Source organism: Oncorhynchus mykiss, chromosome 19 (assembly GCF_013265735.2).
Source record: "Oncorhynchus mykiss isolate Arlee chromosome 19, USDA_OmykA_1.1, whole genome shotgun sequence".
Lineage (NCBI taxonomy): Eukaryota > Metazoa > Chordata > Actinopteri > Salmoniformes > Salmonidae > Oncorhynchus > Oncorhynchus mykiss.
Genome location: NC_048583.1, coordinates 14540578 through 14552631, shown reverse-complemented (window position 1 = coordinate 14552631; position 12054 = coordinate 14540578). Strand labels below are relative to the sequence as shown.

Here is a 12054-nt window from a genome sequence, read left to right as displayed (position 1 = left end):
GAGAGAGAGAGACAGAAAGAGAGAGAGAGAGAAAGGAGCGAGAGAGAGAGAGACAGAGAGACAGAGAGAGAGCGACAGAGAGAGAGAGAGACAGAGAGACAGAGAGAGAGCGACAGAGAGAGAGAGACAGAAAGAGAGAGAGAGAGAAAGGAGCGAGAGAGAGAGAGAGACAGAGAGACAGAGAGAGAGCGACAGAGAGAGAGAGACAGAGAGAGAGCGACAGAGAGAGAGCGACAGAGAGAGAGAGACAGAAAGAGAGAGCGAGAGCGAGAAAGAGAGACAGACAGAGAAAGAGAGACAGAGAGTGAGACAGAGAAATACAGGGAGGGACAGAGACAGAGTCACAAAGCTATATGTGATGGCGCTCTAGGGGCCACCTGGGGAAACTTAATCAAAAAAAGGTTGGCAGCTCGGGAGAGAGAGGGAGCAGAGGGCAGCGGAGGAGAGGAGAGGGGGAGCAGAGGGCAGCGGAGGAGAGGAGAGGGGGAGTAGAGGGCAGAAAGCAGGTGACAGGGTTCTCTCTCTCTCTTCACTTTCGCCTTCAGAACAAAGTCAAACCCTGAGAGTCATAATCCAACAGTCTGTCACCACGCCTTGGGGTTAACCCTTCACCTTCACCAATCAGTGGGCTTCAATGAACATGCCGACATACACTTACAGTACCCATTCACACTCAAACTAATTCTTGAGTTCCCTCAAATTCTCTCATTGTCAAGTTCACAGCTGCATCTTCTCAAGTGAAGTGGTCACAAGAGGAAAGGAACGCTGAGCGACACCAACTCTCATTCAACATTCTTTCCCAACAACCGTGTTTCACCGATCCCTCAGTGTCAGTGCACGCTCCTGTCATTTAGGTGGCCCGAGCCAAGGAAGGAGAGATAAAAGAGAGAGAGAAATAAAAAGGTGTGTTGTGCACACCGACCGGACTCACCATTATCGCTGTCCGACTTGTTTTCGTGCTCTGTGTCGGTGAGGGTCAGGGCCGAGTTGGACCGGCTGGACAGGCACGAGTTCCGGCCGCCCGACTTCACCCCACGGCCCCACAGCCGCATGGCACGCTCCGGTGACATCACACCCTCGTTCTCGGTGTCCACGTCGGAGCCGGCGCCGACTGAGTAGCCGCGGTGGGGGAGGCCCATCTCGGCGCAGAAGGCCAGGCCGCGGCGCGTGGATGGCTCACAGATCCCCAGTTGTCTCAGGTTGAAGTTCTGCCCTGAGAGGAGAGGAAACGAGATAGAAGTCATCAACACTAGAACCCTGAACATGTATACCGGTCAATAAATGTCTTCCAAAGGAAAAACTAGTGCCCCTTTACAAGAGAATACAGGAAGTACAGAGTAGAATAAAGGGAGTTTTGAGAGAGGAGAGGAGAGGAAACAAGATGGAGGATCTTAAAGACTCTTCCACAAAGAACAAGGTTGAGGACATCAACAATTTCAATATGAGAGGCGCTGGAGTATTTTATTCTAAATGTCAAGTATTTCAGAGATATTTAAGAGAGCTAGCATTTACCAGGGAGAACAATTCAGTGGCCTTTTACAGGAGAACACAGGGAGTACAGCTGATCTAACTTGACAGTAACTTGGCAGTAAAGACAAAACACCTTGAACCCTGTCACTAACAGATCATCTGTCACATTAAAAGCTCTTCCTGCCCTATATACAGGGGATGGGGGGAAAAATCTATTCAGTTACATATTGGGATGTTATTTTTGACGATATCATATCGTATCGTTTTTAAAATATCGCAATATTATTTTTACACTAGTTGGCTGTACCTGTACCTGCACCAAAACTTTATTTCCATAACTGATTTTGTTTTCTCAAAATGGGTTTTCTCCTGGTTCTCTTGTCTCTCTGCAGCAGACATATGGGGAGCAATATGTTTGGAACATCAAATCACAATAAAATCACAGTATCAAAACCCAATACATATAGAATGGTGAGAATCACAATACATATAGAATGGTGAGAATCACAATACATATAGAATGATGAGAATCACAGTACATATAGAATGATGAGAATCACAATACATATAGAATGATGAGAATCACAATACATTTAGAATGATGAGAATCACAATACATATAGAATGGTGAGAATCACAATACCTATAGAATGGTGAGAATCACAATACATATAGAATGATGAGAATCACAGTACATATAGAATGGTGAGAATCACAATACATATAGAATGATGAGAATCACAGTTCATATAGAATGATGAGAATCACAGTACATATAGAATGGTGAGAATCACAATACATATAGAATGGTGAGAATCACAGTACATATAGAATGGTGAGAATCACAGTACATATAGAATGATGAGAATCACAGTACATATAGAATGGTGAGAATCACAGTACATATAGAATGGTGAGAATCACAATACATATCGTATCAGCACTTAAGTATAGTGATTATATCGTAACTTGAGGTCCCTGGTAATTCTCAGCCCTGATATCGCCCACCCCCCCAAGGCCCCTCTGACCTCCAGCCTCCCGACCCTCAGATCCATCCTATCACTGAGAACCAGACAGACATACCCCCTCCCTCCCTCCCCAGCCTTAGTTGTATTTGACCAGTGGCAGATGGATAGATAGATGGCTATATAAACTGAGCAAGAATATAAACGCAACATGCAACAATTTCTACAATTTTACTGAGTTCATATAAGGAAATTAGTCAATTGAAATAAATTCAATAGGCCCTTGTGTATGGATGGATGTCACATGCCTGGGAGTACAGATATGCATCTGTTGGTCACAAATACCTTTTTTTTAAAGGTAGGGGCGTGGATCAGAAAACCAGTCAGTATCTGGTGTGACCACATAGAGTTGATCAGGCTGTTGATTGTGGCCTGTGGAATGTTGTCCCACTCCTCTTCCATGGCTGTGTGAAGTTGCTGGATATTGGCGGGAACTGGACCACGCTGTCGTACACGTCAATCCAGAGCATCCCAAACATGCTCAATGGGTGACATGTCTGGTGAGTATACAGGCCATGGAAGAACTGGGACATTTTCAGCTTCCAGGAATCGTTTAAAGATCCTTGTGACATGGGGTTGTGCATTACCATGCTGAAACATGAGGTGATGGCGGTGTATGAATGGCACGATGATGGGCCTCAGGATCTCATCATGGTATCTCTGTGCATTCAAATTGCCATCAATAAAATTAAATTGTGTTCGTTATCACGGTATCTCTGTGCATTCAAATTGCCATCAATAAAATGCAATTGTGTTTGTAGCTAATGCCTGCCCATACCATAACCCCACCATGGGGCACTGTTTTTTTTATTTAACTAGGCAAGTCAGTAAAGAACAAATTCTTATTTACAATGACAACCTAGGAACAGTGGGTTAACTGCCTTGTTTAGGGGCAGAATGACAGATTTGTACCTTTCCAGCTCAGGGATTCGATCTAGCAACCTTTCAGTTACTGGCCCCATTCTTTAACCACTAGGCTACCCGCCGCAACGTTGACATCAGCAACCCGCTCCCCCACACAACGCCATCTGACATCTGTCCGGTACAGTTGAAACTGGGATTCATCCGTGAAGAGCACATTTCTCCAGCCAGTGGCCATCGAAGGTGAACATTTGCCCACTGAAGTCAGTTACGACGCTGAACTGCAGTCAGGTTAACACCCTGGTGAGGATGACGAGCACGCAGATGAGCTTCCCTGAGACGGTTTCCCTGAGACGGTTTCCCTGAGACAGTTTGTGCAGAAATTCTTAGGTTGTGCAAACCCACAGCTTCATATCAGCTGTCTGGGAAGCTGGTCTCAGACAATCCTGCGGGTGAAGAAGCCAGATGTGGAGGTCCTGGGTTGGTGTGGTTACACGTGGTCTGCGGTTGTGAGGCCGGTTGGACGTACTGCAAATTCTCTAAAACGACTCTGGTGGAACGTTCTGCAGTCAGCATGCCAACTGCACGCTAAATCAAAACTTGACATCTGTGGCATTGTGTTGTGATAAAACTGCACATTTTTTGTGGCCTTTTATTGTCTGCAGTACAAGGTGCACCTTGATTTACCAAACAGGTGGATGGATTATCTTGGCAAATTAGGAAAGCTCAGTAACAGGGATGTAAACAAATCTGTGAACAAAATTTGAGAGAAATATGCTTTTGGTGCGTATGGAAAATGTATGGGATCTTTTATTTCAGCTCATGAAACATGGGACCGACAATTTATATATTTGGGAATAGGGTGCCATTTGGGACGCCACGGAAGAGAGAAGGGGGAGAGCCATCTCCCAGGTGCTAACAAAATAGAAACTGACAGGTAAATGTGGCCTAGCCAGCATCTGGGGAGGCATTTGGACTGGAGATGTTGAGCAAAAAATATCCTGCATGGGCTTAAAAAGAAAGAGAGATAATAAAAAACAAATCCTGTGCTGACTTTTTTTTTTGTGATGGGGGTTGGTGGGGTGCAGTATCAACTGGCCTGAAATCCCCAGTGAAAACACACTGTAAACATCAGCACTACAAGACCAACGCCCTAATGGAAAACTCTCATTATCAAACGGAGGGAGACACCCTAAACTTTTATTTTATGGAGCCCCCTGAAGACTAAAATCACCAGTAATTCAGATAAAAACGTGTTTAATTTAGCAAATCTGTTCCTAAGCATTCCCATAAATAGAAGGGACAAACGTGATCGTGTCTCAATGTAATCAAGTTATGAAAGGATTGTTATTTCAAATCCAATCTCTTTTAGGGCTTAGTTGTCGTCAATTTGTTCGATGTTAATTATTATTACTAATTATGGTAATTAGGTTCCGGTCACCCGACCATCGGCTCCGATAAAAATCTGCTAGTCTACCTCCTGCTCTAACGACTGAAGTAGAGCATGACGAAACAACTCAAACGATACATACTTCAGTGAAACACGACTTGCTAAAGGCAATTTATACCGCGTTGGAGGAGCGAGCCAAACGCCTAAAGAAATATCCAACGCAAAACAAAACATCCGATGGGGAATCTATAGTCTCCTAAAGCAAAACATATCATCGCTGAAACACAACATAGGCCTAATGCTGTAGCGCAAAATAGCACGCTATGATACAGTCCGTTTTGCTTAGGCAGAGCAGAACGCATTCCGCAGCTCAAGCTGAACTCGTTAGCATAACAAAAACACGGTTCGAACCATGCTAACATAAAGGGCACTTCAGTGCTGGCCCACTGGGCACAAACTGATTGAATCAACGTTGTTTCTACGTCATTTCAATGAAATTACGTTGGTGGAATAGACGCTGAATTGACGTCTGTGCCCAGCAAAACCCAACAACAAAGAGCACCTTGGAACGGCCTATTGAGCTAGCCACTGTTTCAGTGCAGGTGGGCACAACGCCAAGCCCACAAGGTCCAACGATAAATGCCCTATAAAAGCATTACTTGCGGGTTACTAATGTTGGCTGGCGCGTAGGAAACGGCAAACATCACTGGAGGGGCTCAGGGTACGTAGCAATAATTTACAACGCATGAAGCAAATACACATAATGTCTGCAACTTATCAACTCATCAACTGAGAGAGAGAGAGAGCGAGAGAGAGAAATATTTGGCAGAGGTTGCTGTGTTAATGATTGATCTCATATGTGGCTGCACTTTGGTTATATCTAATGCGGTAACATTATGCAGGCTGAAAGGAATTCAAGACCCACTAGTATTGTAGAAAACAATCCAGTCACAATTCATTTGCATTGCAAAAAAACCCACAAGTAAGAAGGTACAGTAGCCTAACTAAGCAGTATAACGTTAAATACAGTAGATTTGGAGCCACCGAAATGATCAAATAACTGCAATCTCTATGGAAACCATTAATTGAAACTCCCCAAATTAATTTGAGAATATTTGCCAAAATATTAACAGATAAAAATCCCAAGTGTAGAGTACAGAGACTTAGTAAAAGTGTTTTCCTCTTGCAAGCAGACGGAATATGGTGTGTGCGTATGAGCTCGTGCATGTGTGTTCTCGGGGAGGGGTAATGTGGTGCAGATGGGAGAGAAGATGGTGGCTGCTCTGCTATGTTGTCCTGGCAGACAGATTGGTAGTTAAGGCACTTCCAATCTGGTTGGTGATTTCATAAATATCTCAAGGCCTTGAAAGCGTAAAATCACTACTTCAAAGGCGACGCCGCCACCTCAACAAGACAAACGGCAACAACAGCCGTCAACAATCATATGAAGTCATCTGGGTGGAGTTAAGGAAGTGTTCCACATTAAGGCTTTTATTTCTGACATACACTGACTACACATTTCATTTAGTTTAACTAATAATGAATGAAAACTTACAACATAATATTACTACTAATAATAATACAAAATAATTGTAAAAAAATCATATTTGTATTATTAATAATAATATGTATAAATATTATAATTTTAGTATGTATAGTTTTACATATTTACATTTTTTTCTCAACATTAATATAACAATTCTGAATATGCCATCGAACAAAATACTTCTTAGAAATATCTGGGAGAAAATCATGTACAAACATTTCCTAAATGTGTAACAAATTGTACAAGACACAGTAACCATGGATCAAAATGAACTATTTATTTATCTGGGTCCTCATATGCCAACACAACTACAGGCATGGAATTAGAATACTATATAATTGTATAGGATCTCTATGACTACAGCCAATAATACAATGTATAATTCCTCTTAGGGCTATTAACCATTCTACTACAATTGAAGAGGCTTGCATTTTACGTTGGGGAATTTTAAAACATGATCCAATTAAAAATAGAGTCTGTGATACATAACTCATTTAGTTCCTTTTTTAACTAACGCTATTCATTTCCTGCAAAGCTAAACTCTTTTCTCTCGCTTAAAGACATTTATGTCACACCTACATTTGGATTTAGACTGCATTCCATTCAGTGGGTTTAGCTGCCGTGGTGATAGGAACGGGCTGGCTAAAAACATGCCTGAACATGTATAAACATATATATTGATTTTTTTTACTTATAAATGCTGTGAAATGTTTGTAAAAAAATATTATTAAAATACTATTCAGTGATTATCGTATCTCATTTAGTGACCGTATTTAGTGATCATTTTTGCTTCAGTAATAAGTTATTATATTACTTTTGAATCCTTAGATTAGTATACATTCACTCTGATAACGTGTTCTTCCAGCTTAGCTGATTTGTGGTGAATAACTTAAATACAAGACTAGCTAATATTCACTCTTTTTTGGGATAATGGGAAAGTGTTTCACGCCTCACTACCTTTGCAGTTCTGAAAATGACTGTAATATAAACGTAATACAAGTATCTCAATGAGAGGCAACTGCTTTATATTCCACAGGCCTGGGTAAAATGACCATATCAGTGACAACAACTACATATATGGCTTCTTTCGTTTTAAAATATTGAAATATTTAATGGTCGAAGATTCAGATAAATACATGCTTTATCTCATTTAGGGTAGAGTATTATTTAACTACATTTAGATTCAAATAAGAAAATGTTGTTCTCAAGCTACATATAAGTCATCCTCATTGTGAATTGGTTCTGATTGCATGCCATGCCCCACGTGGTAGTAGAATCCAGAAGTTTCACAGCACGGTCAAATCATTGGTTGATCAAAAAAATATGAAAAATCTTCCACATTCCCTCCGAGATCATTTACATTATAAGAAGGATAAAATATTGACTGTGAAATCTGTGGATAAAATACTGTCTGGAGCAATCTTTGATCTAGGAATAAGAGTGACTACAAAGGCGTGTTAATTACAGACATAACTAAGATAGTCACTGCAGTTCAATTAAAATTATATACATTTTAAATGAGCACCAATTAGTGTGGCAATGAAAATGTACATGATAAGATAATTCAAGTAATGGCGTTTTTTTTCTCTCTCCACTATTTATGAATTGTTAATTGGAGTGGAGGAACAATCAATGAACTAGTAATGAACTTCCAAGTACTTTTGTTATGTTTCTGGAAAATATGGCTGGACCTGGTAAAACGCTTTGCCTCCATCTTTCCACAAACCAGTTCATGTCACGAGTTCAAAACAGTTTCAGAGATATGCGCTCGCTGTGCGTTATAAAATCTAATAATGACAAAAATCACTGTTTTTTATTTTTAGCTCTGATGGTCAACAAGTCTAATTATTCCAGTTTTAGTCCATCAAGTTTCACAAATGAATACTGTCCCGTTATTATTTCTGAAGTGACCAAACCATTTAAGGTCAATGTCAAACCCATAGAATTTGAATGAATAGAATGGGCATCCCCATTCAGGGCAAACCCGTTCTACCTCTTCTATTTCTATGGTGTCACCACATTAACATACAGTATAAACAAATAGTACTAGCTATATTAGCATAGCATAATGTCACCATAAGCTCCTATGAGGGCAGGTACTAAGTGAGTTACTGGGCAAGGAGACACAAAGAGGTGCTTAGCCAAGAGGTGTGTGTATAACATAAAGTGCTTAAGTCTGTCCAGCGAACGCTGTGGCCCAAAAAGTCCAGTGACCGAGTGGCCCACTTAGGGGACTAGCTCTGCCAGCGAGAGGCAGAGAGGGTGTCTCGATAATAACTTGGGGGGTGTTTATATTTGTTCTGTTACACACAAGTGAGCTGCCATTGTACAGCGCCCCTGGAGCAATTAAACTTGCTCAAGGTCACTGACAATTTTCTATTTTTTTACCTTGTCAGCACCCTTCCGTTACTGGCCCAACGCGCTAACTTCGAGGCTACCTGCCACCCCCATCTGTCTCGTGTCTGTTAATATGGGGAGGATGCCATACATATCCCCAACCTACCCAGACTGTTACCCCTTTCCTTACCCCAATACCCCCATCTACCTGTCAACACATTACCCCTGGAGCTCCTTATCAGCTAGACAAGCCCCAGTGTTCATGATCAACACTAACCATGCAGCTATTATATACCATTTAGCAGACCCCTTTTATCCCAAGACACTTATAGTTTATGCTTGCAGACATACATTTTTACACATGGGTGGTCTCGGCAATGGAACCCACTATCCTGGTATTGTAAACGCTACGCTCTACCAGCTGAGCTACAGAGGACCAGCACCTAGTGAGATACCAACCAGAGAGGTAATGAGAGTTCTTCTTTTTGGATTGAAACTGTAGCTACAACATGGTTTCTTCATGACATAAGTGCACTGTAAATGTAATTACACCGCGTCCCTTATCCACAGAAACAGATTCCTCATAGGGCAGGGTCGCGTCCTTGAACGCACTTTAAATCTGAAGTAGTCGGCCCTTATCCCTTATCTAAGGTAAACATTTGAGCTGTGGCCCAGCTCGGTGGCATAAGTCAACATGGAGGGGGCCCACCTGAGGTAATCGTATGTAAACAGAGACTTCACCTCTTAGGGGCCAACCTAAGGAAGAGTTCATGCAGGTACAGCTGACCGTAACTACAGAGTAAAACCTACAGACAGCTTGGAATGGAATGGCAAAGGCACTGGTGCTCAATTGAATTTTCCAGTCCTGGTGATCATATTTACATTTTCCAGTCCTGGTGATCATATTTACATTTTCCAGTCCTGGTGATCATATTTATATTTTACAGTCTTGGTGATCATATTTACATTTTCCAGTCCTGGTGATCATATTTATATTTTATAGTCCTGGTGATCATATTTACATTTTCCAGTCCTGGTGATCATATTTATATTTTACAGTCTTGGTGATCATATTTACATTTCCAGTCCTGGTGATCATATTTACATTTTCCAGTCCTGGTGATCATATTTACATTTCCAGTCCTGGTGATCATATTTATATTTTATAGTCCTGGTGATCATATTTACATTTTCCAGTCCTGGTGATCATATTTACATTTTCCAGTCCTGGTGATCATATTTATATTTTACAGTCTTGGTGATCATATTTACATTTTCCAGTCCTGGTGATCATATTTATATTTTATAGTCCTGGTGATCATATTTACATTTTCCAGTCCTGGTGATCATATTTATATTTTACAGTCTTGGTGATCATATTTACATTTCCAGTCCTGGTGATCATATTTACATTTTCCAGTCCTGGTGATCATATTTACATTTCCAGTCCTGGTGATCATATTTTAGAGCCAATAGTCAAGGTGGTATAAGAGGTTCCGGTACTCAAGCAGTAGAAAAAAATGGAGGTGCCGGATGATTCTCTGTACCGGTAAGTACCAGGCCCACCTCAAGCACTGCCTACATGGTCAGCCGCAGGGCAGCGCACTTAGAGCATGCTAGGTGCCTTGCTCAAAGGCACAACAGCAGCGGATATCTAACTAGGCTAAATAGTACCTTGTCGGGTGTACTCGTCCTGTTCACGGTGCACCATCTCCTTCACTCTGCTGCTGTACAATAGTCTGGAAGAGTCCTGGTGGTCGAAGGCCTTGAGCGTCTCGCTGGAGCTGTACGACTTCTGGGTGGGTACCCTCGGTCCCGGGCCACCGCCGCCGCCGCTGCCGCACTCCTCGCTGTCGCCGGACGAGCCCGTGTAGCGCCGCTCCTTGTCGCGCCTGCTCTTGGTCAGCGAGCAGTAGGGCCTGCGTTCCTTCACGTCCATACTGCCAGCATGCTTCGCCGACCCCGGCGGATAGACACAAACACGGCACGGACCGGGACGCTGGAGGAGTAGGAGGATGAGGGGGGGGGAGGTGGAGGAGGGAGGGTCCGCCCAACCCGCTCCGCTTAGGCTCGGCTACCTGGAGAGATGGAGGACAGGGAAAGAGAGAGAGAGAGGGAAGACAGGGAAAGAGAGAGAGAGAGGGAGGGGAAGAAAATCAAAGGAAAAGCGTGAGACACAGCGGTCAGATAGCGCTAAGCTGTGTACTTAATCTTCCCGGGATCCTTAAATCCTCCCCACCTTCTGGAGTGTTCAGCAGTGTGTGTGTGTGTGCGCACACTTGCTTGTGTGAGTGTGTGTCTTGGCAGGGCCTGAGTGCATCGGAGTGAGGAGAGGCAGGCAGGAAACAGCCTTTGGGAACTGAAGTCGGGAGGGCAGGGGTGAGAGGGGAGTGGGAGTGGGAGAGGGAGAAAAAAGCCAGAGGTAAGGCGGGGAGAGGAGGGGGGGGGGACTTAATTGATTACGCCCGTCCCCCTGATCTGGTATGTGTCTAGAGTTGCTGATAAGTACGACACATCCATTAGATAAAAAGACCTGACTGAAAGCAAAGAATAACGTGTGTGTGCGTGTACATGTGTACATGTGTGTGTATCAAGGAGGAAGGAAGAAGAGGAGGAAAACATTTTAATAAGCCCTGCTGCCATCGAGAATTAATCAAATCTACAGACAACATCCTGAGAACAAAAAATAAAACGACATACTTCTAATGGAAGACAGAGGAGCAATAAACGTGTGTGTGTGTGTGTGTGTGTCAGAGTAATAAGCATTGCATGGAGTCCACCTGGGGGTATGTTTATTAGCCAAAAAAACTTTCTCTGCTTCTAATTTTTTAATTTGGGAATCCTGGCTGGCCCTTTTCTGGAGGTCTCCCAGAGATTGTGCATGGCTGCTCTTTCTCAAACATGTATTTGTTTCAGACTTCATTCGTCGTTTTTTTGAAGTTATCAAAATATTTCTTGATAAGGTTTTCCTGCCTAAGTTTTCTAAACTCGTCCCAGATGATAGCAAAGCGAGGGAGGCACTTGGGAGGCTTAGAAGGTAGATTCTTCCTAATGAAATGGGGAGAGATGCTCCTACGGCCCTATAAAATCTGCGATGCGGAGAACACAGACGGAATCATGGAATCCAGACATTAAAACGGATTTCATCAATATTCCAAAAATGTATTCAACTTAGTAGGGAATCAACTAAATGAACTGAACATGTATTAATTTGCCCAAGTTTAACATAAGACATGAACAGAATGCATCAGGGATTTGTATTTCCTGTGACTTTCTGAAGGGGCAGGGAGAATTCCCCATGTCTGCATGGCAGTCTGTTTTTTACACCAAAAATGTCAATTTAAATAGTGGTATCCTGATCTGGTTTAAGCATTGTTGTGGACTTACAACATCCAATTTAGTTGTTTTTCTATTTTTTTTAAATG

The 12054-nt window shown here is 42.5% G+C and overlaps 1 protein-coding gene across 8 annotated transcripts in view; it reads right to left on the bottom strand.

Annotated features, from left to right (window-relative positions):
- The window catches only part of LOC110498654 (teneurin-3), a 426574-nt gene that overhangs the window by 297912 nt on the left and 116608 nt on the right, over nucleotides 1–12054 (bottom strand). For all 8 annotated transcript variants that reach the window (XM_036954326.1, XM_036954328.1, XM_036954327.1 and 5 more), the window contains exons 3-4: nucleotides 10304–10707; nucleotides 932–1213 (exon numbers count right to left, since the gene is read on the bottom strand). In XM_036954326.1, the coding sequence (XP_036810221.1) occupies nucleotides 932–1213; nucleotides 10304–10568 (547 nt within the window). In that variant the 5' untranslated portion in view covers nucleotides 10569–10707. The remainder of the gene's footprint in view (nucleotides 1–931; nucleotides 1214–10303; nucleotides 10708–12054) is intronic.